Genomic DNA, 26175 nt, shown 5'->3' on the forward strand with positions numbered 1-26175 from the left:
TGCTCAAGTCATCGGCCATTGTTGATCTGCTGGAATGCCACAGCCGAATTAAACATTTATGCCGGTGACTACCGATGCTGCTTGCTGCCTGCATCTTGGGAGCAATACAATGCTTGACAGTCTCACTGACCTGAATGATGGTTGTCAGTAGAGGCCGGGGGACTCTATTTCAGTCTCCATATAGTTGACTCCACTGGGGGAATGGACAATGAATAGATAGCCGGCCCGCAATCCCATGTTGATTTCATGCATCCGCTCAATCGAAGAAGTGGTTTCTTAAAACCAGAGTAAAAAATGCAGAAACTGTCCATGGAAGTTGTTGTGTTTTAAAAGAGAAAGAGGCGAGATAAAACATTACACATTCTGTCTTCCAATGAAGGTCAAGTAGAACGTTTCACAAGCAATTTAGGAGGAAATGCGAGTCAAGAATTGGCAGCTATAAAATAAACAGGCATAAATAATTCAATGAAATAACGGGAATGAGCAGGGTTAATCTCTGGGTAAATCGTTCAGGCTAATGTCAAATGCGTTCACAAACCCAGTGAACTTGTCCTAATGACTCCGTATCCCCGCTGGGCTGCTGTTGGGAAGCGATGGGACGTTGGCCTTGATGTTGGAACCATAGAAATATAATTAGTAGAAGGCACAAAGCCACTCTGCAATTTGACCTGAACATTCATGGGTGCACTCAATATGGCTGCCAGTTCACCCATCAGAGAGCAACTTAAATGGGAATGTCTGTTCTAGTAATTATACTTCCATGTTTGGAACAGTCTGGCAGTCCTGAACAGACCCCTCATACAACCAGGACTTTACCATTGTCACTGTTATTAGCTTAGCTAGGCGCTAGCTCTATTACTGTGCTTATGGCTAGTTCTACACTTAAGCACCTGTCCCTACTGTACTGTAAGTTCAGGGAGTTCACGGTTGTAGTTTACAATACCTTTAGGGATTACACAGTACACAGATGTGATTGCATGTTTTTGAGCTAATGTACAGTAGTACTAGGGCAGTGGTGCATCACCTGAGAGGATTTTTCAATAAAAAATGTTATGTCTTCTGGAGTATGCTCAAAAATGCGTTGAGCAAATGTCATCAGGACTAGCAGTTGACTGACGTCGACAGGTCATTTTCACAATCAGTCCTAGAGTAATTGTTAAAGAAATGAGAGAAATTATACGGTCGCCCACAAAATATTAGATCCGACAACGGTAGTGTAATGACAGCTCCAGCTTTTCAGAAATTTGTCAGCTGTGTCAACCCCAAATGTCATCTCACTGTCCAGCTTTTTGATGTGTAATTGACAAGATTTTGTGATTTCCATCTGAAGCACACAAGCTATAGCTAGAGAGCCCATCATGGTGAGAAATACTTGACTCCACTGGCCCCCCTTTTCCCTTGAATATTTCACCAACTTCAAGTACTCCCAACACCCAGGTTGAAATAAATTAAAGCTGTCACCATCACTCCGACGCACCTTGCATCAACAATTAATTATTGAGCATGCAGCAGTATGGATACCCTCCTTTCTAACCATTGGGCACCAACGCGGGCAGCCACATCTTTGGTAATGGGGGGTCCGGTGAAACATCGATTTAGATTCCCGCCTCAGGCTCTCTTCTTTGTGATTGGTTTGTTTTCCGCCAGGACCTTAATATATTCTAAGACAAACATGTTTTATTCATGTGTTATTCAGTAGCATAAGCATGGCTATACTGATGCATTAGCATAACCATTGGTCTATTTTTGGTTATTTCTCATTATGCCTGCAGCATTCATAGCCTGCATAGATAAGCACGTCTATAGCCCTTCACATTTGTATATTGTGCCATGCATCATCTTGCAAGAGTTATTGGCATTGCCACCACTTAAATCACTGAGATCCATACATCTGATGGAAAACTGAAACAAACAGTTCAAATCCATGGAAACTCATGCATGTGCTATTGACTGGGTTGATCACACAGCTGAGCTTTTGTTGTTTCAAAGCAAGGAGTGTATTTTTAACACTCAAATATCTGGGTACAGTAGAGTTTCAGAGTAGGTGACTAGAGCGATTACCATAGAGCCAAAATCCCAGACGAGCCCCCATTTTGTTGGAAAAAACTAAACCTGTAGCATTTAACATAGCTTAGCACTCGTTACTTGTTGAGAACAAAACACTAGGAATGGTAGGATCTCTGTTAGCATGACCCAACTAGCATGTCAAAATCATCTCACTTACTTCAGACTAACACGAGCAACATAGTACCTTTTTAGAAGTTGGACATACAGTATAATATTGTTGATTAAAGCAATCAATTGAACTTTTTTGCAAGTCCCAGTGAAGGTTTCATAAACAAAGTTTTAAAAAGTGATTGCTACATGGTAGTATGCCTATTATACTGTATCAGATGCTCTACCAATAGGCATTTACAACTCATGCAAGAAAAAAAAGACTATGGAAAGAAGAAAAAAGACTATGGACAATGAACAGAAGTGGTATCAGTTTCCCTCCAATCTGATTAGCAGTAATGTGGTTTTAGATCTGTCAATACAGGAACCAATGAGAAGTTCATCTAGAATCCTTGGCAAACTGAAGACGGCATAGTGCTGACAAAACAAGCGACAGTGTGACAATTACGGACAATTACATCGGTACTGGGTACAATAATAATAATTTGCATTGACTATTACTTGTTGTATGTGAGTGCCGATTATCATTGCTAATGGTTAAACAAGAGATGTCAGGATAAGTGCTCCAACTATATTCTTTCATAAGCATTCCAATAAAGCAGATGGCTTTGCTTTAGCGGCATGTATGATCGATGCATAGTTAGTGATCTAGTTTGGTAGGACTGAACCCTGTAGTCTAGGTAAGGAGAAGGGAGTGGATGCAGAGCACAGCAGAGGGCCTTTGTGGGTTTAGGCTAGGTCTGTGTAGCCTGCTCACATCCTTTTGCTCCCACCGTAATGTGTCTCGGTCTCTAGCAGGGGCATTCAATCAGATGGAGAGAGAAGCGTAACGTCTTGTCACCCCTCACTGACCTACTCGCACACTCACACTCTGGCTGCATACACACTCAGAAGCAATGCCCAATCCACCTGCCACGCTGTAATGTAATGTACAACATGGAGTGATTCATCTCAGCTGTCGTTCTCCCCCTAAGCGTTGTCTTGGGAGCATGTCATGATGACGACAGTAAGGGCCACGTTATTACTGAGCTCAGGCTCGCCACTCAGGCTCGCCGCTCCGTCCAGCTGCCCATGCGGGATTTATCCCAAACCGCCAATATCTCACTGGCCAGGGCCTCGCTTCTAGGGGAGGGAGTGTTTATTACTCATATATTCCGAGCCGGGGTCTCCAGGCGCCACCGGAGGTTCAGGTTGTCAAGGCATATATCGAAGGGAAAAAATCCTGCAGTGGAGTCCTCCTCCCACGGCGAACCTAAGCCTCGAGTTATTTACAGTGCCGGAGCAGTGCCCCATGTACCGATGGCATCTTAAAGGTAGTTAACGTCGTCATGTCTGGTTAACCTTGGCACACAACGTTTCAGTATGTTCTTGGTCACTGTGGTGAGAAAAGTAGACATGCTTTATTACTCTAGTTACCATCACATGGCTGTCATAGCAGTAGCTGGCTATAGGCTAGCAGTCTGAATCGTTTGCTGGTTTCCTCAAGGCCAACCAGAGATGAAGTCAAGATGGGAACTCTGGAGATCCAGGCCAAGACCAGACGCCATGAAACAAGCCATATCCACCTGAGCGTGGGTAAATAGTTGTGTGTGTGTGTGTGTGTGTGTGTGTGTGTGTGTGTGTGTGTGTGTGTGTGTGTGTGTGTGTGTGTGTGTGTGTGTGTGTGTGTGTGTGTGTGTGTGTGTGTGTGTGTGTGTGTGTGTGTGTGTGTGTGTGTGTGTGTGTGCAATTCAGCTTTTAGCTGGGAATTGTTCAAGACACCCTAACCAGTAATAATATAAACTTATACAAATGCTGTACACCCCACCCTCCCCTCACTACCCCACATGATAGTATTCTATCATTAAAACAGTGTTTACATCGTTAGGTCTTTATCTGGTCATTATTTCAAAGAAATGTCATCATTACAATGGTGTCATGTGATTCTAGTGGGTCACAGCAATGTTCCCTCTAAGCCACGCAGGAGCCCAGGAATGCTGCACAGAAATATCAGCCCACAAGATTGAACTATATGCAATTTTCTAGAGCAGTGGTCACCAACCAGTCGATCTCCGAGGCATTCCTAGTCGATCGTCAAACCTTTCTATAAAAAAAACAATGATAAAGCCTTGTTCCTATTTTTTTTTAGGTGCAAGGATTCAGCTGCCATGCACGCCAGGTTAGCGAACTGTTGCCATTTTAACCATTTAATGTTTAAGGTACAAACTCTGCCTTCCCTGTCGGCCCAGAGAGCAAATCAAGTGCACTTACCGCTGGCCAATCGCATGGCTCAGATGACCCTGTCTGCAGTAACGTAGCAGGCGTAAAAGAAAGCTACAGCAAAGTTGATACTGTGAGATTTCAAAATGTTTAAAACCATGACTAGAGAGAGACTGTCAACAAATACAGCAAAGAGCTGCTGTTTTTAAGTTCCTAAAGTTCTTTAAGTTCTTACTCAGCACTATTCAACACTTTTATAAGCCATAAAATGTGCGTTCTTCCTATTTCCACCCAGCCCTACAACAAGCGCTGCAGAAGTAATGAATGAGTAGGAAAGTGTATCTATAGGCTTGCACAGTTGTCGTAATTATTAGCGTTTTGACCAATTTTTTATATAGAGGAATATTTCACAGTATGAGCGGTCGTGAGTAGAGGTGCTTGTTTTGAGATCAAAGCAAGAGCTGCATGTAGCCACGTGTGCACATTTTGTTCGTATCCTTTGCTAGTTAGTGAGTTATTAGCCCAGTTTTAGATAATTTGTAGTCAGCTATTGGAGAGTATACATTTCTAGATATCTTTGAAAAGCGAGTCAGGAAGGAACCTTTTTTTTTGTCTTAACGGGGCAGTGTTGTATTTTGAGACAGGCTTGAATAAGCTAAGTAGCCAATAGGCAGAGGGTAGCATAATTTGGCTGATTATCTGTAATAATGGTGTGGGAACCCGGCAGAACCACCTGGTGCACCAGTCGCTCACATTCCCTGGTGAGGGCCAGTTTGCGCTGTTCTCAGAACAAGAATAGACTGACGAGTTTCAGAAGAAAGTGCTTTGTTTCTGGCCGTTTTGAGCCTGCAATCGAACCCACAAATGCTGATGCTCCAGATACTCAACTAGTCTAAAGAAGGCCAGTTTTATTGCTTCTTTAATATATTGTACAATCCAGGTGTGCAAAGCTCTTAGAGACTTACCCAGAAAGAATCACAGCTGTAAAAGCTGCCAAATGTGATTCTAAAATGAATTGGCTCAATGCTGTGAATACTTATGTAAATTAGATGTTTCTGTATAGAATTTTCAATACATTTTCTGAAATCTCTAAAAACATGTTTTCACTGTGTCAAAAGGGTATTGTGTGAATGTAAATAGAATTTTAAAAAGTATATATTTAATTAATTTTGAATGCAGGCTGTAATAACAAAATGCAGAATAAGTCAAGGGGTATGAATGCTTTCTGAAGGCACTGTACATCAGCTGAGTAGGTTAACATGTTTAAGAAAATACATCAACGTCTTCAATTGTGTATCCCTCTACAGAGACCTTGTCAGTGTTAAGCTAGCTTTGACGTCAATCCACTACCCCTCTGTTCCAATCAGTGATGCATTTATGGAACGTTGATCATAATCATACAGCCCCTTGCATGTCTGGTGCTACGGGACCCCTTCTTTATATGGGCCCACCACCAAAATGTGTTTCCCCCTCATTTGTGACAGAGATCTTAATAATTCACATCGCTGCTGTTCCACCGGGAGACTTCTGAGCTTGAATTTTAATTTGGGGCCTTTGAAAAGTTTCTTCTTCTCATAGTGAGAGGATCTCTTTCTCTCTCTCTCTCTCTTTCGCTTTCTCCCTCTCTTTTTCTCTGTCGCTCTCCCTCTTTTTCTTTCTCGCTTCACTCTCCCTCTTTCATTCTATGTTTATTTATCTCTAATTAGGCACATTAATTTGACATGTGGGATGTGTAACTTTCACTCATTGTCTTGGAGATCTGGGGCATCTGTGCAGATAGGGGAGAGATACTGTTGAATTTTACAGGGAATGTGAGCGACTGGTGCACCAGGTGGTTCCGCCGGGTTCATGTCTAAATGAGATTCAGTGTTTCAACACTTTTTCAGTCAAGGCTTGGTGATTTTCTGATGAAACCTCCTACCTTTATTTACAGTATGACACATCAAGGCGTAACAAAATCTTTTTTATTGTCAATTTGAAAGGCATGCAGGTAAGGCAAGACTGATAGTAACAATGCACATTCATAGTATGGATTACCACAGAGAACACTGCTACTCCAGCTGCTTTCTCATAGTCCGAGAGCATCTGTTCGTCACGGTGGTGGCACAGGGATACTCATTTCTCCTAAATGGTACTTCTTCTCATTTGAATTCCATGCTGTCACTGTCAGTTGTCCACTCAAGCTTAACATTGTCACCTATGGGCCCACCAGGTGCCCTTGAAAAGTTCCTTAATGAGCTTGACACCTTAATAAGATAATTTCCCAACGATGGCTCACCACTCATCATACTGGGCGACTTCAAACTCCCGACACCGGACTTTGATTATTTACAGCTCTTTCTTTCCCCTTCTTTCCTCTTTTGACCTCACCCTTACTCAGCCCCCTCCCACTCACAAGGCAGGCAATACGCTTGACCTCATCTTTACTAGAGGCTGTTTGCCTACTAATCCCACTGCAACCCCCGCCAGGTCTCTGATCACTACTTGTTTTTTCTCTTCTCAAACCCTACCCACTCAGCCCCTACCCAGATGGTCATGCACCGGCAGCAAACTTCACTCTTTCTCTCTCACTACTCTCTCCCCATCTATCCTAACATTTCTCCCTTCTAATAAATTCTCCTCCCTTTCTACCTCCTTTGATTCCCACTGTCCCCTCTCCTCCCAGCCGGCTTGACCCTCCCCTCCTGCTCTGTAGCTGCCGGCAGTTGAGTGAAAATGGAGATAATCGAAACTTCCGGAGGACCTATCATCCTTCCACTCTCTGCCTTCTCTTTCTATCACTCGAAATTCCAAGCCTCTGCCTCCAGCTCTGGGAAACTATTTTCCACCTTCTCCCTCCTTAATCCTCCACCTCCTCCCTCTCTATGGACGACTTTGTCAACCACTTTGAAAAAACGGTTGATGACATCTGCTCTCCTCCTCAAGAAACCAACACTCTACCCCTCTGATGTCAATAACTACAGACCGGTATGCCTTCTTTCTTTTCTTTCCAAAACACTTTAGTGTACTGTCTCTGACCAGCTGTCTCGCTATCTCGCTCAGAACGATCTTCTTGACCCTAAACAGTCAGGCTTCAAGAAGGGTCACTCAACTGAGACTGCTGTCCTCTGTGTCGCGGAGGCTCTCCGTCTCTGCCAAAGCTTACTTCGACACCGTGAACCATCATATCCTCCTCTCCAACCTCTCAGGGCTGGGCTTCTCAGGCGCTGCACAATCCTGGATTGCATCTTACCTGGCAGGTCGCTCCTACCAGGTGGCTTGGAGAGGATCTGTGTCCGCAACACATGCTCTTACTACTGGTGTCCCCAAGGGCTCGGTTCTAGGCCCTCTCCTCTTTTCTCTATCCACCAAGTCACTCGGCTCCGCCATATCCTCTCATGGTCTCTCCTGTCATTGCTATGCAGATGGCACTCAACTACTTTTGTCATTCCCCCCATCTGACGTCCAGGTCGTGGCATGCATTTCTGCGTGCCTGACAGATACGGTATCTAAGCTTGGATGTCAGCCCACCACCTCAACCACAACCTCGACACGTCGTTGCTGCTCTTCCTCCCAGGGAAGGCCTGCCGGCTTCAAAACATCTTGAAGACACCATCACGGTCAACAACTCCACGGTGGCCCCTCCCAGAGTGCAAATAACCTTGGCATGACCCTGGACAACACCCTCTCGTTCTCTGCAAACATCAAAACAGTGAGTCGCTCTTGCAGGTTCATGCTCTACAACATCCGTAGAGTATGACCTTTCTTCACACAGGTGGTCAACCTTCCCAAGTTCACCTGTGTCACCCCGCTCCTCCGTACATTCCATTGACGTTCAGTTGAAGCTCGCATCCACTGCAACACCATGGTACTTGCCTACGGCACACCAAAGGGAACTGCCCCTCCATACTTTCAGGCTATGCTCACACCCTACATTCCAACCCAAGCACTCTGTTCTGCCTCCTCTGGTCTTTTGTCTGTCCCAACCTTACGGGAGGTCAGCCTCCGCTCAGCCCAGTCAAAGCTCTTCTCTCTCCTGGCACCCCAATGGTGGAACCAACTTCCCCCTGATGCTAGGACAGCAGAATCCCTGCCTCTCTTCCGAAAACATCCGAAACCTTACCTCTTCAAAGAGCATCTTAAATAAGACATTTTAGTCTGTGATATCTCACCTAGCTATCTTAAGATGAATGTACTAACTGTTGCATTACCATCAGACAAAGATGAGTTGTTTTGTAACCCTACTTGTCTGTTGGGTCTAATTAATTTATGAGTTCTGTGTGTTCTTTTCCAGACTGTGATGTCATCTCTTTTATTCAGTAAAGCGCTAGTTTGGAAATCGCATGTACTATTGGGGTGGCTATGTGTGTGACTATAGATAGCAACGCTTATTCACTCTCACAACCAAGACAACAATGAAAAGAAGACAGTCCTCAACAATGTCAGAACTACCCCCTCAGCCTTTAACAATGAAAAAACCTTGTTGGATTGCAAAAGCATAATTTGTGAATGACATGGCAGTATCTCTATTGGAGAGCCTGTCATTGAAGTGAAAAGAAATAGAGATTTTCTCTTGAACGGCCGAGATGTTTTCCACTATCCAGTATAGCAACTCCTATACCCTCTAATTGCTATCATGATTGGTCAATGTGCTATACCAGAGGCTCTCAGAGGAAGCAAAGGAAGCCTAAACACTTCAATGGTGCAAAAAACCTGAACCAGCATCGCTTTACTATCCCAGTGCCTTGTTGGTTACTGCTTGGCATCATTAGCATGGCATGGAGTCTGGAGAGAGTCCTGGTCTGCTCCTCTCTCCTCTCATCTCGGAATCTCATCTTGGAATACCAGCCATCTTTTCGCTGCCCATCCCCTGGCCTGAAGCAACAAGCACCACAGAAAAAAGCTATTATTTTTCCCTCGGCCCCAAAATCCCCTGGATCTGCAAATGGCCTCCGAAAACCCTCGATCTGATGACGCATGGGATTTTATATACCTTGTACAACCGTTAGGCTTTTTTTCGAAGACTTGTGACAGGTAAATGTAGGATGGCTTAGATGTATCCCTCTAGTTACATAAGCATCAAGGAGAGAAGAGAAAAGAAAGCTTTAAGAAAAAAATACGAACTGAAATGACAAATTAATTAATGGAAATGTATGCAAATGGAGAGGATGTTCAGATTCCTGTGGACTGCAATTATTCAGATTATTTCTCAATTACATTGGTGCGTATAGGATAACGTCTATCCTGACTATAGATGAATTACTTGAAAATATAGGATGTTTAGCATGAGATGACTTGCAATCACATTAAAACAAATACAAATTGTTTGGAGGTGGGAAAACAACTTGTCTGTGCTCTCAATTTGAATAGCTGTACAGTATATTTAAAGTGTGTGGTGCTATACTGACAAGACAGACCTATATGGACTCCCAGTGTATAAGAACTGTGTGTGTGTGTGTGTGTGTGTGTGTGTGTGTGTGTGTGTGTGTGTGTGTGTGTGTGTGTGTGTGTGTGTGTGTGTGTGTGTGTGTGTGTGTGTGTGTGTGTGTGTGTGTGTGTGTGTGTGTGTGTGTGTGTGTGTGTGTGTGTGTTTTCAAGTTGTATTTTTATTAGACCTTTGTACGGGATTACACATGGTATACACCGTCCATCAAAATGCTTACTTGCAGGTTCCTTCTCGACAATGCAACAACAATAAGAAATAATAAAATGTAAGAATACAAAACAAAGTAAATTAATTATTAGAATAGACTTTTTAGAGTAAGTATAATATATTGGACTGTAATACAATTTACAGTCCAATATTTACGCGTGTTTTGTAGTGTTTCTATTGTGCAGTATTTAGCGATCATAATACGAGTCTGGTAGCAGCAGTTGGAATGTGTGTGTGAATGTTTGTGTGGGTGTGTGCGTGAGTGACTGCATGTGTGTTAGGTGCAGAGAATCAGAGCATGTGGTCAGTCCAGTTCGTGTTAAGCAGTCTGATGGCTTGTAGATAGAAACTGTGTCTGAGGCAGTTGGTATCAGACCTCATGCGCCTACACCATCGAATCAAATTTTATTGGTCACATTCACGTGTTTAGCAGATGTTATTGCGGGTGTAGTGAAATTCTTGTGTTTCTAGCTCCAACAGTGCAGTAATATCTAGCAATTTCACAATATATACCCAACACACAAATCTAAGTAAAGGAATGGAATTAAGAATATATAAATATATGGATGAGCAATGTTAGAGCGGCATAGACTAATATACAGTAGAATAGTATAGAATACAGTATTTACATATTAGATGAGTAATGCAAGATATGTAAACATTATTATTAAAGTGAAGTGTTCCATTTATTAAAGTGGCCAGTGATTTCAAGTCTATGTATATAGGCAGCAGCCTATATGTGATTGTGATGGCTATTTAACAGTCTGATGGCCTTGAGATAGAAGCTGTTTTTCAGCCTCTTGGTCCCAGCTTTGATGCACCTATAATGACCTCGCATTCTGGACGATAGCGGGGTGAACAGGCAGTGGCTCGGGTGGTTGTTGTCCTTGATGATCTTTTTGGCCTTCCTGTGACATCGGGTGCTGTAGGTGTCCTGGAGGGCAAGTAGTTTGCCCCCGATGATGCGTTGGGGAGACCGCACCACCCTCTGGAGAGTCATGCGCTTGTGGGTGGTGCAGTTGCCATACCAGGCGGTGATACAGCACGACAAGATGCTCTCAATTGTGCATCTTTAAAAGTTTGTGAGGGTTTTAGGTGCCAAGACAAATTTCTTCAGCCTCCTGGGGTTGAAGAGGCGCTGACCATTTCAGTTTGTCAGTGATGTGTATGCCGAGGAACTTGAAGCTATCCACCTCCACTCCGGTCCCGTCGATGTGGATACGGGGGGTGCTCCCTCTGCAATTTCCTGAAGTCTCCTTTGTTTTTTTGACGTTGAGTGAGAGGTTATTTTCCTTGCACCACACTCCCAGAACCTTCACCTCCTCCCTGTAGGCTGTCTTGTCATTGTTGTTAATCAAGCCTACTACTGTGGTGTCATCTGCAAACTTGATGATTGAGTTGGAGGCGTGCTTGGCCACGCAGTCATGGGTGAACAGTGAGTACAGGAGGGGGCTGAGCATCCCCCTTCACCACCTGGGGGTGGCCCGTCAGGAAGTCCAGGACCCAGTTGAATAGGGCGGGATTCAGATCCAGGGCCTCGAGGTTAATGATGAGCTTGGAGGGTACTGTTGTGTTGAATGCTGGGCTGTAGTCAATGAAAAGCATTCTTACATAAGTATTCCTCTTGTCCAGATGGGATAGGTCAATGTGCAGTGTGATGGCGATTGCATCGTCTGTGGATCTATTGGGGCGGTAAGCAAATTGAAGTGGGTCTAGGGTGACAGCTAAGGTAGAGGTGATATGATCCTTTGCCAGCCTCTCAAAACACTTCATGATGACGGAAGTGAGTGCTACGGGGCGATAGTCATTTAGTTCAGTTATCTTTGCTTTCTTGGGTACAGGAACAATGGTGGCCATCTTGAAGCATATGGGGACAGCTGACTGGGATAGGGAGAGGTTGAATATGTCCGTAAATACACCAGCCAGCTGGTCTGCGCATGCTCTGAGGACGCAGCTAGGGATGCTGTCTGGCCTGGCAGCCTTGCGAGGGTTAACACGCTTAAATGTCTTACTCACGTCGGCCACGGAGAAGGAGAGCCCACAGTCCTTGGTAGCGGGCCACGTCGGTGGCACTGCGTTATCCTCAAAGCTGGTGAAAAGTTGTTTAGCTTGTCCGGAAGCTAGACATCAGTGTCCGCAACGTGGCTGGTTTTCTCTTTGTAATCCGTGATTGTCTGTAGACCCTGCCACATACGTCTTGTGTCTGAGCCGTTGAATTGCAACTCCACTTTGTCTCTATACTGACTTTTTTCCAGTTTGATTGCCTTACGGATGGAATAACTACACTGTTTGTATTCTGCCATATTCCCAGTCATTTTGCCATGGTTAAATGTGGTGGTTTGTGCTTTCAGTTTTGCGCGAATGCTGCCATTTATCCACTTTTTCTGGTTAGGGTAGGTTTTAATAGATACAGTGAGTACAACATCGCCTATACACTTCCTGATAAACTCAGTCACCGTATCAGTATATTTGTCAATATTATTCTCGGAAACTACCCGGAACATATCCCAGTCCGCGTAATTAAAACAATCTTGAACCTTGGATTCCGATTAGTCAGACCAGCGTTGAATAGTCCCTAGCACGGGTACTTCCTGTATGAGTTTCTGCCTATGGAAAGGGAGGAGCAAAATGGAGTCGTGGTCAGATTTCCCGGAAGTTAGAGGAGCAGTGGTCGAGTGTTTTAGCAGTGCGAGTACTACAGTCGATGTGTTGATAGAATTTAGTCAGCCTTTTCCTCAAATTTGCTTTGTTAAAATCCCCAGCTAGAATAAATGCGGCCTCGGGATATGTAGTTTCCAGTTTGCATAAAGTCCAGTGAAGTTCTTTGAGGGCCGTCGTGGTATTGGCCTGAGGGTGGAATATGCACTGCCGTGACTATAACCAAAGAAAATTGTCTTGGGAGATAGTACGGTGGGCATTTGATTGTAAAGAATTCTAGGTCAGGTGAACAAAAGGACTTGAGTTCCTGTATGTTATCACAATTACACCACGAGTTGTAATCATAAAACATACACCCCGCCCTTCTTCTTCCCAAAGAGAGATTTATCCCTGGCTGCGCAATGAACTGAGAAGCTAACTGGCTGGACTGACTCAGACAGTATATCCCAAGAGAGCCATGTTTCCGTGAAACAGAGTATGTTACAATCCCTGATGTCTCTATGGAAAGAAACCCTCACCCTGAGCTCATCAACTTTATTGTCCAGAGACTGAACAATATACTTGGAAGCGGTGGGTGATTTACTCACCTTCTATGTCAGACTAGAAAACCACTCCGAGTGCCTCTTCTCCGCCAGTGTTGTTTTGGGTTCGGCCTCTGGAATCAGTTAAATTGATACGCTTCGGAAAGTCGTAATGCTGGTAGCGCTGGTGAGTTACCGCCGCTCTGATATCCAATAGTTCTTCCCGGATGTGTGTAATAACACACACAAAAAAATCCTACGAGCTAGAAGTGAAGCAGCCCTCTCTGTCGGAGCCATCTGTCGGGTGCCATTTTACCCGACGGTAAGGGAGTGAAAAGCTCGTGGCTGGGGGCATGCCGAATTTCGTCAGCCACCTTAGGAAGTAGAGGTGCTGTTGCACTCTCTTGACAAGTGGTGGTATTGTTGGTTCATGTCAAGTCCTCGGTGACGTGGACGCCGAGGAACTAAAAACAGCTGACTCTCCTGCAGTTCCGTTGATGTGGATCGGGGCATGTTGCCTCTGCTTCTTGAAGTCCTCTGCTTCTTGTTTTTCTGATGTTGAAGGAGTGGTTGTTGTACTAGCACCACAATGCCAATTCACTTACCTCCTAGTGGTTAGAGCGTTGGACCAGTAACCGAAAGGTTGCTGGATCGAATCCCAGAGCTGACAAGGTAAAAATATGTCGTTCTACCCCTGAGCAAGGCAGTTAACCTACTGTTCCCGGGCACTGAAGATGTGGATGTCGATTAAGGCAGGCCCCCGCACCTCTCTGATTCAGAGGGGTTGGGTTAAATGTGGAAAACACATTTCAGTTGAAGGCATTCAGTTGTACAACTGACTAGGTATATCCCCTTTCCCCTCCCTATAGGCTGACTCATCGTTGTTTGTTATTAGGCCTACAACCGTGGTATTTTCAGCCAACTTGATGGATTTGTTGTCGTGTAAATCCAAGCAGTCGTGGGTGAACAGGGAGTACAGCAGAGGGCTGAGGACACACCCCTGGGGGGCCCTGTTTTAGGAGCCTGTTTGGAGGAGGTGTTGCTGCAAATTCTCACAGCCTATAGTCTGCCCATCAGGAAGTCCCGGATCCTGTTGCTTGGTGTCAAGCTAGGAGAGAATAGTGTTGAATGCTGAACTGTGGTCAATGAACAGCATTCTCCTATAGGTGTTACCCGGCTACACGAGGGGGTTAAAGGGGGCTTATCCCCCCAAGTTCAAACTTTTGCTCCCTCAGTTTTAGTTAAATGTCCCTATATAAAATTTGCTAAAGTTTAACTGATTGACAGGGTGACACAGCAGAGCGGAGATACTGATTTATTTTGCGCCAACCTGTCATGAAAATTTTGGCGGTGTTTAGGGGGCTATGGAAAGCCACTGGGCAGGCAGGAATGACTCCTTTTGAGTTTCATAAAAAGCAGGAAAAACACACACATTCCTACAACACAGAAGTAAGACTCGAGGCTACAGGGTTGCTGAAAACAGTGACGGACCCCGGCTTTAACTTTACAGCCACCATCTAAACCATCTTTGAAAGCCAAGTTAATAAACAGATCACTGACCATTTCGAATCCCACCGTACCTTCTCTGCTGTGCAATCCGGTTTCCGAGCTGGTCACGGGTGCACCTCGGCCACGTTCAAAGTACTAAACGATATCATAACCGTCATTGATAAAAGACAGTACTGTGCAGCCGTCTTCATCGACCTGGCCAAGGCTTTCGACTCTATCACTGTATTCTTATCGGCAGACTCAATAGCCTTGGTTTCTCAAATGACTGCCTCACCTGGTTCACAAACTACTTCGCAGACAGAGTTCAGTGTGTCAAATCGGAGGGCCTGTTGTCCGGACCTCTGGCAGTCTCTATGGGGGTACCACAGGGTTCAATTCTTTTCTCTGTATATATATCAACGATGTCGCTCTTGGTGCGGGTGATTCCCTGATCCACCTCTACGCAGACACCATTCTGTATACATCTGGCCCTTCTTTGGACACTGTGTTAACGAACCTCCAAACGAGCTTCAATGCCATACAACACTCCTTCTGTGGCCTCCAACTGCTCTTAAACGCTAGCAAAACCAAATGCATGCTTTTCAACCGTGCCCGCACCCGCCTGCCCGACTAGCATCACTACTCTGGACGGTTCTGACCTAGAATACGTGGACAACTACAAATACCTAGGTGTCTGGCTAGACTGTAAACTCTCCTTCCAGACTCATATCAAACATCTCCAATCCAAAATCAAATCTAGAATCGGCTTTCTATTTCGCAACAAAGCCTCCTTCACTCACGCCGCCAAACTTACCCAAGTAAAACTGACTATCCTACCGATCCTCGACTTCGGCGATGTCATCTACAAAATAGCTTCCAATACTCTACTCAGCAAATTGGATGCAGTCTATCACAGTACCAACCGTTTTCTTACCAAAGCGCCTTATACCACCCACCACTGCGACTCGTCACCAGTCCCACTGGCTCCAGGTCATCTATAAGGCTGTGCTAGGTAAAGCTCCGCCTTATCTCAGCTCACTGGTCACGATAACAACACCCACCTGTAGCACGCGCTCCAGCAGGTATATCTCACTGGTCATCCCCAAAGCCAACACCTCCTTTGGCCGCCTTTCCTTCCAGTTCTCTGCTGCCAGTGATTGGAACGAATTGCAAAAATCGCTGAAGCTGGAGACTTACATTTCCCTCACTAACTTTAAACATCAGCTATCTGCTGTACATAGTCCATCTGTAAATAGCCTACCTGTAACGATTCTCGTTGGTGGAAGGAGAGGAGGACCAAAATGCAGCGTGGTAAGTGTTCGTCATATTTTAATTTCAAACTGAACACTACACGAAATAACAACGATAAGAAAAACGAAACAGTTCTGTAAGGTGAACAGACACTAGACAGAAAATAAACACCCACAACCCATAGTGGGAAAACAGGCTACCTAAATATGATTCTCAATCAGAGACGACGATCGACAGCTGCCTCTGATTGAGAACCATATCAGGCCAGACATAGAAATACAACAACATAGAAAACAGAACATAGACTACCCACCCAAACTCACGCCCTGACCAACCTAACACAAAGACATAAAAAGAAACTAAGGTCAGAACGTGACACTACCCAATCTACCTACCTCAGCCCCATATTGTTTTTATTTACTTTGCTACTCTTTTGCACACCAGTATCACTACTTACACACCATCATCTGCTCATCATCATCTGCTCATCTATCACTCCAGTGTTAATCTGCTAAATTGTAATTACTTTGCTACTATGGCCTATTTTTTGCCTTACCAACTCATGCCATTTGCACACACTGTATATAGACTTTTTTCTATTGTGTTGTTGACTGTACTCTTGTTTATTCCATGTGTAGCTCTGTGTTGTTTCTGTCGCACTGCTTTGCTTTATCTTGGCCAGGTCGCAGTTGTAAATGAGAACTTGTTCTCAACTAGCTTACCTGGTTAAATAAAGGTGAAATAATATATATATATATATTTTTTTTTTAAACACAGAATCCTCAGTCTTCTCGATCCTCCAAACAAATTACTCCAGGCAAAAGCAACAGATCTTTACACTGGAGTCAAAGTGGTGCTTTGGAGTGTGTCAAGAAGCTGAGGTGCGAGTTTGAAACCATTTAGGCTTTAGTATGCAGGGTGCTGTCCATGGTGCTGATGGAGCGCAGTGAGATTTTGTGCCGTTGGTCCTGTAAATTCTTGGTCAAAAGCATTTTTTTAAACTTTTGTGTTTATTATGGTGTATCCTGATATAAGCAGAATTCAATACAGTTCCAATGAAATAACCCAAATATGTTTCATCGTAGAAATAGATAGGCTACCAAGAAAACCATAATAGAATATAACCTCTTTTTTTTTTGGTTTCTGTAAATGGAACTGTACATATTGGAGACGTGTTTATGGTAGGCTGACATTGCTTAATTGATTACGTGGGTCGAATTTGATTCACAGAAGTGTATTGTGCCATATCACAACACGTTGCTGAACTCAAGAGCGAGCAGCATTATTTTCCATGTATGCGGGCCTGTATAAGCCTACTATTTGGCAAGACAGCTGTGCATGGCTGCATCTCACTGTAGCAGGCTGTAGGCTATGTTTTGGTTATTTGGATGTCCATTCACCTTATCTTTACTGTTAATGTAACTAGCCTAAATGTAGATTGTGTCATGCCTTCATGAAGCTGATCTTTTGTTTACTAGGCCTACTACTTGGTACCGCTGTTTTGTTCTGTTGCGTTTATTCGCATTCAGTTGTGCTGGTTTTCTAAGCCAAACTGCTATTCAGTATTTTTGTTTGCCTGCATGAATAACTAGGTTACTACATTCAGCATTTGGTTTGCATTATTTTGGTAAGACAGTTTTGTGTGTACGACTAGATTCACATAGGCTGTTTGTAGCCTATATTCATTACCAAAACCGCCTAGCTGTAGCACGCTGTCCATTGTGCTAATACAGCGCAGCAGAGAGAAGCTACCGATTTTTACAAGCCCTCAATGATCTTGGAGTCTCGGTATTTGAACTTTGTTTATATTGGTATAGTGTGATTATATAAGCAGAATTCAATATAATTCCAATGCAAGAACCCCCAAAAATGTATCCCCCTCGCCAATTTCAACTGCCCCCTTAGTATCTTTATCCTGGTACCGGATCTGGGTTGGAGCTGTGCTTGTGTGCGGTCGGTCGGTGTTGGAGAGCATAAAAGACAAAGTGAGAGAGAAAAAGTGGTATATGATTGTCCCAGGCTAAGCAGTCTCTCTAGCTGACTGGGACCAATTAGAGTGGACTTCCTGCTTCCTGTGTGTTTGGCACTGGGCTACTCTCCTCCTCTCGGCTTCTCTTCCCTCAGCCAGCCACTGACCCCTCTCCCAGCCCAACTCCTCCAAACATCCCCCTAAGCATCGCTGATCTAATTGCTCTGTCACTCGTGACTGTAGATACACAACAAGTCCTAGCCCTTTACCCAATAGGTTGTAATGACGTCATGAATACAACCACATCACAACCAGTTTGTGAAGCAGTCTGCTGGATACCCTCTTCACACACTGAAAATAGGTCTACTCACTCCTGAAAAGTGTGGCCTGGAGAGTTACACAACATGTAATCAACAAAATCACAACCTGCGTCAGGAGAACTGTATTTGTTTGACCACACATTTTATTGAACAATTTGTTTTGACATTGTCTGCTGTCTGATCGAGTTTCCCGCCACAACAAAGCTCGCTTTGCTTCACGACATCACTCTTTCTGAACATACTGTACATTCCTGATTACAGCACCCCAATCTTTGTTAGATAGTTCTCTCACATCTGCCCTGTCGGCCTTGGAGGCCCCAATCCTCTATGCTCCTGGACAGCTCTGTTTTTCTTCCTTTGGAAGAAGCTAGTGTAAATAACCGACAGCCAACTGGCTGACTGTAAACCAAATTCTGCAGGGCAATAAAATGGAGACTTTTACAATAAATAGTGATTGTATTGTGTGTTTGGATCACTGTTCACCTTCTGCACACTGAATTATTGAACAACGGCTCGTTCTGTGGAAATGTCAGATACTCTTTTTGCTAAGACAGACGGGGCAGGAGTGGGGAGAGAGAAACAAGGGAAGCTATGCATGAACCAACCGCTGTGGATGGAGACAATGGAGACAACAAATGCCATTTCTAACGGGGTGTCATGGCCAATCATTGATTATTTTTGATGGGCTCGGACGTTGAATAATTCATTTCTCCATTAACAAGTCGGAATCGCCTCAGGAAATGTCCCCTCCCCTCCTGTACAGTTGATAGTTATGGTCTGCACTCTATCATTAATACACAGTTCTGGTTTGGAGCAAATTCCATTAGCTCATCATTTGCATATCTACAGTATGTATTGTCATACATTGACATGTCAAGTCAATGATGGAGGGAGAGGGAGAAGAACATTGTGCAAGCTCAGTGCTGGAGGGGGAAAAAACATTTTTCTCATTAGCTGGTTTTGGCTGTGGTGGGGGGGTGGAGTTAAGTTTAGGTTAAGAGTTAGGGAAAATAGGAATTTGATTGGTCCCCAAAAAGTATAGAAAGACATAGCGGCGTGGGAGCGCCATGCAATGTCCCATTTGCAATCAGTGGTGGCATAAATTTGCCATGGCTGGTATTTACGAAGCTGCCCACAGTAGCTCTCTAGCTGAGAGTGTGATTTTATCTCCTTCTCTTTTTTCTCTTTAACGAGTATGTCGGTCCGATAAACCAATTATCTCTTTCCGCGCCGTGCGCTCTAAATTATATTTTCTCATCTGTCAGTCACCTCCCGACAAGGTTACCCAGAGATCACACTCTCTCGGGCTGCAGCTATTCTTAGCGTGGCAGCCCGCGAGGAGGAGTTTTCTGTGAAACAAGGTTGCCCTTTCAGAGAGTAGAGGAGGGAAGAAACCGACACCTATGGCACAGCCCCCGCCACCGTATAGAACACTGTAAAGCTGGAGAAATGTAATCTATTCTCCTGTCTGCCGGAGCTGGAGAGAAATGAAAGGCGAGAGCGGAGCCCCCGTTTATGGCTCTAAAGGGTTTCCTGATTAAACGTGGCGAAACGGCCTGAGTGTCGCCACCGCCTCGTCGTAATTGCGGCTTCTCATTTCCAGTGGATATCTGCATTGTCAGGGAAAACAGTTCGCCTCTGTTTTCCCAGTAATGCGCAGCAGCCGTCTGTACTGTTTTTTTTTTTAAATGCACCCCATATTGTGATGTGTATAAAGTGAAGTATACAGAAATTAGGACCGGTGAGGAATGTGCTTGAAATTAGGACTTTTATCAGAAAACAGTTGACACTTTCTGATGTCAGTCGCCACAGCCTGCCTCGGTGTTTGCGTGACTAAAACCACTGCGTGATTTTGTCACCACTTCTCTGTTTGAATTATTATCTCTGCAACAGACACCAGATGTGTCCCCCTGACAGTGGGAGTCTGCTGGTATGAAGCCGACTTTGATTTTATCAGGGATCCCATGGGGTTTGGGCTATGGAATCCCAAGGCTCCGTCTTTCAGACGTCTTCTCTCAGACATTTTGTCTTAGCTAGGTGCTTTGTGGCACATTACAAATCTCAGCCGTTGGTTTCAATGAGCACCGCAATATGGAAATGACAAAAGGGCCATGCTTAGCTTTCGAACTACTTTATGTGGCGGATACTACCGTTGTTCATGTTCATCCTTCGTTGTACTTTGAAGATCCTCATTACTGTCCCCTAGAGAGACAGGGACTATGTGTGTGTGTGGGCACGTGCGTTTGTGTGTGTGCATGCATAATCCATTTTCTTGACTACTGTAGGCTCTAACATCTCACCTAATGTCTTTATATATCCCATAGGAATGGAGGGATGTGACAAATATTGTAGACAACATGAATATTGTCTGATCTAATTGGGATTGTCCATGTGGATCTCACTGGAGAGGTCAAACATAGCTCTTGTGTTTGTGTTCATTAGTCTCCAAAAATATAAACGTCCTCTCACTGTCAACTGTGTTTATTTTCAGCAAACTTAACATGTGTAAATATTTGTATGAACATAATAAGATTCAACAACTGAGACATAAACTGAACACGTTCCACAGACATGTGACTAACAGAAATTGATTAATGTGTCCCTGAACAAAGGGGGGAGTCAAAATCAAAGTAACAGTCAGTATCTGGTGTGGCCACTAGCTGCATTAAGTACTGCAGTGCATCTCCTCCTCATGGACTGCACCAGATTTGCCCGTTCTTGCTGTGAGATGTTACCCCACTCTTCCATCAAGGCACCTGCAATTTCCCGGACATTTCTGGGGGGAATGGCCCTAGCCCTCACCCTCCGATCCAACAGGTCCCAGACGTGCTCAATGGGATTGAGATCCGGGCTCTTCGCTGGCCATGGCAGAACACTGACATTCTTGTCTTGTAGGAAATCACGCACAGAAGGAGCAGTATGGCTGGTGGCATTGTCTTGCTGGAGGGTCATGTCAGGATGAGCCTGCAGGAAGGGTACCGCATGAGGGAGGAGGATGTCTTCCCTGTAATGCCCAGCATTGAGATTGCCTGCAATGACAACAAGCTCAGTCATGACGGACCCTCCACCTACAAATCGATCCCGCTCCAGAGTACAGGCCTCGGTGTAACGCTCATTCCTTCGATGATAAACGCGAATCCGACCATCACCCCTGGTGAGACAAAACCGCGACTTGTCAGTAAAGAGCACTTTTTGCCAGTCCTGTCTGGTCCAGCGACGGTGTGTTTGTGCTCATAGGCCGGTTGTTGCCGGTGATGTATGGTGAGGACCTGCCTTACAACAGGCCTACAAGCCCTCAGTCCAGCCTCTCTCAGCCTATTGCGGACAGTCTGAGCACTGATGGAGGGATTGTGCGTTCCTGGTGTCACTCGGGCAGTTATTGTTGCCATCCTGTACCTGTCCCGCAGGTGTGATGTTTGGATGTACCGATTCTGTGCAGGTGTTGTTACACGTGGTCTGCCACTGTGAGGATGATCAGCTGTCTGTCCTGTCTCCCTGTAGCGCTGTCTTAGGCGTCTCACAGTACGGACATTGCAATTTATTTCCCTGGCCACATCTGCAGTCCTCATACTTCCTTTCAGCATACCTAAGGCATGTTCACACAGATGAGCAGGGACCCTGGGCATCTTTCTTTTGGTGTTTTTCAGAGTCAGTAGAAAGGCCTCTTTAGTGTCCCACATTTTCATAACTGTGACCTTAATTACCTACCGTCTGTAAGCTGTTAGTGGCTTAGCGCCCGTTCCACAGGTGCATGTTCATTAATTGTTTATGGTTCATTGAACAAGCATGGGAAACAGTGTTTAACCCTTTACAATGAAGATCTGTGAAGTTATTTGGATTTTTACAAATTGTCTTTGAAAGACAGGGTCCTGAAAAAGGGACGTTTATTTTTTTGCAGATTTTTTTATTTTTATATCCATTGTGACCTACACCCTCTCTTGATCCCTCTCGGTCCTCCTAACCCCTGTCTCTCTTCTCTCCCCACAGGACGCAGAAGCACAGCCACTGTTACCGCATCACCTACCGCCACATGGAAAGGACCCTGACCCAGGAGGAGGTGCGTGTTCTCCATGCCGCCATCGAGCACACCGCCGAGCAGGAACTGGGCGTGAAGGGGCGGTACTGAGACCCCCTCCGCCGCACCCTCCGCCACACCCTCCCCTGCTCAGTAGGCGCGAAACAGGAAAAATCTGTTTAAAACCTGGCAAAACGGAAAAGTACTACCCAAACTCAAAATGTCCCTTTTTCAATAGCTTTGTCACTGTGTGCCCTTCTGAACATAACCATGACTTACACGTTTCAAGCGGACGGACTTCGGCTGACTCTGTTCTCGGCTCTCATAGAGACACGAGGGGAATCCTACGGACCATTCCTGGGGTTCCTCCTCTTGGTAGTACAACAATAATGAAAGTGGTTGTAGTACCTGCAGACGTAGGATCTTAATTTGATTTCCCTTTTGTTGTTGAGAGTTTTGTAGTGTATTCAAAGTTTAAAAACTATTCTAAAGTTTATAATTTCCACTTTAAAATATCAGACTAGATTTGCCCCAACGAAAAATGTATCAACCCCTACAAAAAAATTATAATCACCATAATAATTCATATTTCCTGTTGCTGCAGGACTATTTTCCTGCTGTAGCCCTGAGCTAACTCACCTGATTCAAGTAGTCAAGGGCTTGGTCATTAGTTGTCAAGTTGAATCAGGTGTGCTAGCTCTGGATTAGTTTAAATACATGGAACGGATGGCTGTCCCTGAGGAGAGGTTTGGTACGAGACTACAGGTAACGACTAGACCTCCTCGAAAGTGTGCTTCAATGTGACTATTAGATAGTGGTCCTGTGTGGCAGAGTTTGTAAGAGCACCACTCTAGCAATGCCAAGGTAGTGGGTTCAATTCCTGCATTGATCACATAATAAAAATGGATGCTCGCATTGTACTGTACATTTCTTTGAATAAAAGCGTCTGCTATGTGACATTATAGTCACTGATTCTTCTGAACAAAGCGACACATCCACTCTAGGCTCTACTCCACGGCGGTACCAAGCAACTCTTATCATTAGAGTCTCCAGTAACCTTTCATGTGAAGTGGCTGACGCTCTTAAGTGACACAATCCACAGCGTCGCGTCACCAGAGGGGGAATGTGTTTGATTTAATATGGACGTCACCTAAAGCCTTTCATGCCATTGGCTTCTTACCAGCCTGGCGAGAGAGACCGACGAACGGACACAATACAGTCCTGTTGATGATTCAATCGACATTTGTATTTGTAATATTTCCATAAAAGATGTGTTATTAAGAGTGAGGAGGGGATGTGTTGGTACACTACCTGAGAAGCATTGTAATAAAAGCCGCTGTTGTCTCAGTGCTGGGTGAAAGTACAAAGAGTGTCCTTTATTTCCGTTCGCTTAACAGGTGATTTCAAATAAACCGTGACGTTTGGTTAAAGTCCTGGCCATCGTTCTTTCTGAGCAGAGCACGCACATATTTGAGGAGCTGCGGTAATGATTTTATACTGCAGATTGAGCACCAATGTTTTTGGAACAACCTCTGCCCTCATCAGTCTTGTTAACAGAGTGATTATGCATTTGCACTCGGTCTATTACGCCCGCTATTCTATTTACGACTGGAAGAACCTGTGTGAATACCAGATGAGACTGTGTTCCCATATTTATTTGATGTGCTGTAAGCCTCTTCATTAAGAAGTCATTAGAAACATTAACACTTCATCCCCTGCCTCCAATCTCTGTCAATAGAATCATCAGGATTCTCTTGTTGTTTCACTGCTGCCGTTGGGTATACAGAGCACTAGATTGACAAACTGACCCAACAGAATAGAGCTGTCAAAGAAAGGGCCCATTCTTTATGACAATGTTTGTTTCTTTTTTTAAATAAATTGGCTGGAGAGGAACAGAGAAAAATTAAATTGCGACGTGATGAGTGTCTCCCTCCATTTAGTATGATACTGTATGTTATGTTACGTTTCGTATGGTATGTATTAATTTGTGGAAGTCCATCATCCATTTTGTATGATATGTTACGAATTTCATGTTGTGACTAACTTTAGCTAGGTGGCTAACATTAGCTCAGCTAGGGGTTAAGTTTGGGGGTTAAGGTTAGGAGTTAGGATTAGGAGTTAGGGTAAGGGTCAGCTAACATGCTAAGTAGTTGCAAAGTAGCTCAAATGTAGTAAGTAGTTGCAAAGTTGCTAATTAGCTAAAATGCAATGTTTCATTCCAAAACGTTATATATCTATTTTCAGGTTATATTTTGTTTAAAGAAATTATGAAAGAGATTGGTGTGTTTTTCACTATCTAATCATTGCATGGGGTTGTTCAATGACAGATATGTATTTGTTTAAAATCTGTCACTTGATGGTTTCATTTCAGAGAAACAAATAATCATGTTTCTTTTCCTAAATTCTTTATATCCGCCTCACTCTCATAGAAATAAGCAGTACTGCCAGGTTTTACAGTCAAATATAACATATAACAAATATGATTTTTTTTAATAAAGTTGTTAAATTATTCAATACAGTAATATGTGATCTGTATGTAAAACATGTACATTTGACATTTCAGTCATTTAGCAGATGCTCTTATCCAAAGCAACTTACAGTAAGTGCATTCATCTTAAGATAGCTAGGTGAGACAATCACACTATATATACAAAAGTATATGGACACCCCTTCAAATTAGTGGATTCAGCTATTTCAGCCAAACCTGTTGTGTATAAAATTGAGCACACAGCCATGCAATCTCCATAGACAAACATTGGCAGTAAAAGGGCCTCGCTGAAGAGTTCAGTGACTTTCAACGTGGCACCTTCATAGGATGCCACCTTTCCAACAAGTCAGTTCTTAACATTTCTGCCCTGGTAGTGCTGCCCCGGTCAACTGTAAGGGCTGTTATTGTGAAATGGAAACGTCTAGGAGGAACAATGGCTCAGTGGTAGTGGTAGGCCACACAAGTAAACAGAATGGGACTGCCGAGTGCTGAAGCGCGTAAAAATTGTCTGTCCTCGGTTGCAACACTCACCACCAAGTTCCAAACTGCCTTTGGAAGCAACGTCACCACAAGAACTGTTCGTCGGGAGCTTCATGAAATGGGTTTCCATGGCCGAGCAGCCACACACAAGCTTAATCTTGGAAATAGGGGGCGCCCTTTTCACTTCTGGATAAAATTGTGCCCAATTTACACGGCCTCGTACTCTGTCCTAGATCATATGATATGCATATTATTATTACTATTGGATAGAAAACACTCTGAAGTTTCTAAAACTGTTTGAATTATATCTGTGAGTAAAACAGAACTCATTTGGCAGGCAAACTTCCAAACAGGAAGTGAAAATTCTGAAATGGGTCTCTGTGAAAGGCATTGCCTATTCAATTGTCTTGTATTTATGGATCTGTATGCACTTCATACGCCTTCCACTAGATGTCAACAGGCAGTAGAACGTGGAATGAAGTGTCTAGCCTTCTCTGGGACCGGATGAGAGTCGTTGGAGTGAGAGGTCAGCCATATTGGTAGTACTTGGCTACGCACTTAGGTTTGTCATATCGTTGTCTGCAATGCGTTAGGTAGACACAAAGAAATGCTCCGTCTGGGACGTTATTGGATATATTTGTGAAAAACATCCTAAAGATTGATTCTTAACTGAGTATTACCAGTTTATTCGACTTTTATTATCACTTTTTGAATTTTTCATTCATGCGGAAAATCTTCATGGACACGTGAGCTACACCATGCTAGCCAAAGTTGCTAATTCGACAGAAGAAATGGACATTCTAAAACAAAACAACGATTTATTGTGGAACTAGGATTGCTGGCACTGCATTCTGATGAAAGTTCATCAAAGGTAAGGGAATATTTATGATCTTATTTCGTATTTTTGTGGACTCTTTGGACTCCAACATGGCGGAGAATGGCTGAGCGCTGTCTCAGATTATTGCATGCTGTGCTTTGT

At 44.1% G+C, this 26175-nt stretch overlaps 1 protein-coding gene across 1 annotated transcript in view; it reads left to right on the forward strand.

Annotated features, from left to right (window-relative positions):
- The window catches only part of LOC139583771 (phenylalanine--tRNA ligase, mitochondrial-like), a 136851-nt gene extending 113193 nt beyond the window's left edge, over positions 1-23658 (forward strand). Inside the window, exon 8 of the mRNA XM_071415218.1 lies at positions 22201-23658. Coding sequence (XP_071271319.1) covers positions 22201-22339 — 139 coding nt within the window. The 3' untranslated portion in view covers positions 22340-23658. The remainder of the gene's footprint in view (positions 1-22200) is intronic.
- The last annotated feature ends 2517 nt before the right edge of the window (positions 23659-26175 follow it).

Source organism: Salvelinus alpinus, chromosome 8 (assembly GCF_045679555.1).
Source record: "Salvelinus alpinus chromosome 8, SLU_Salpinus.1, whole genome shotgun sequence".
Lineage (NCBI taxonomy): Eukaryota > Metazoa > Chordata > Actinopteri > Salmoniformes > Salmonidae > Salvelinus > Salvelinus alpinus.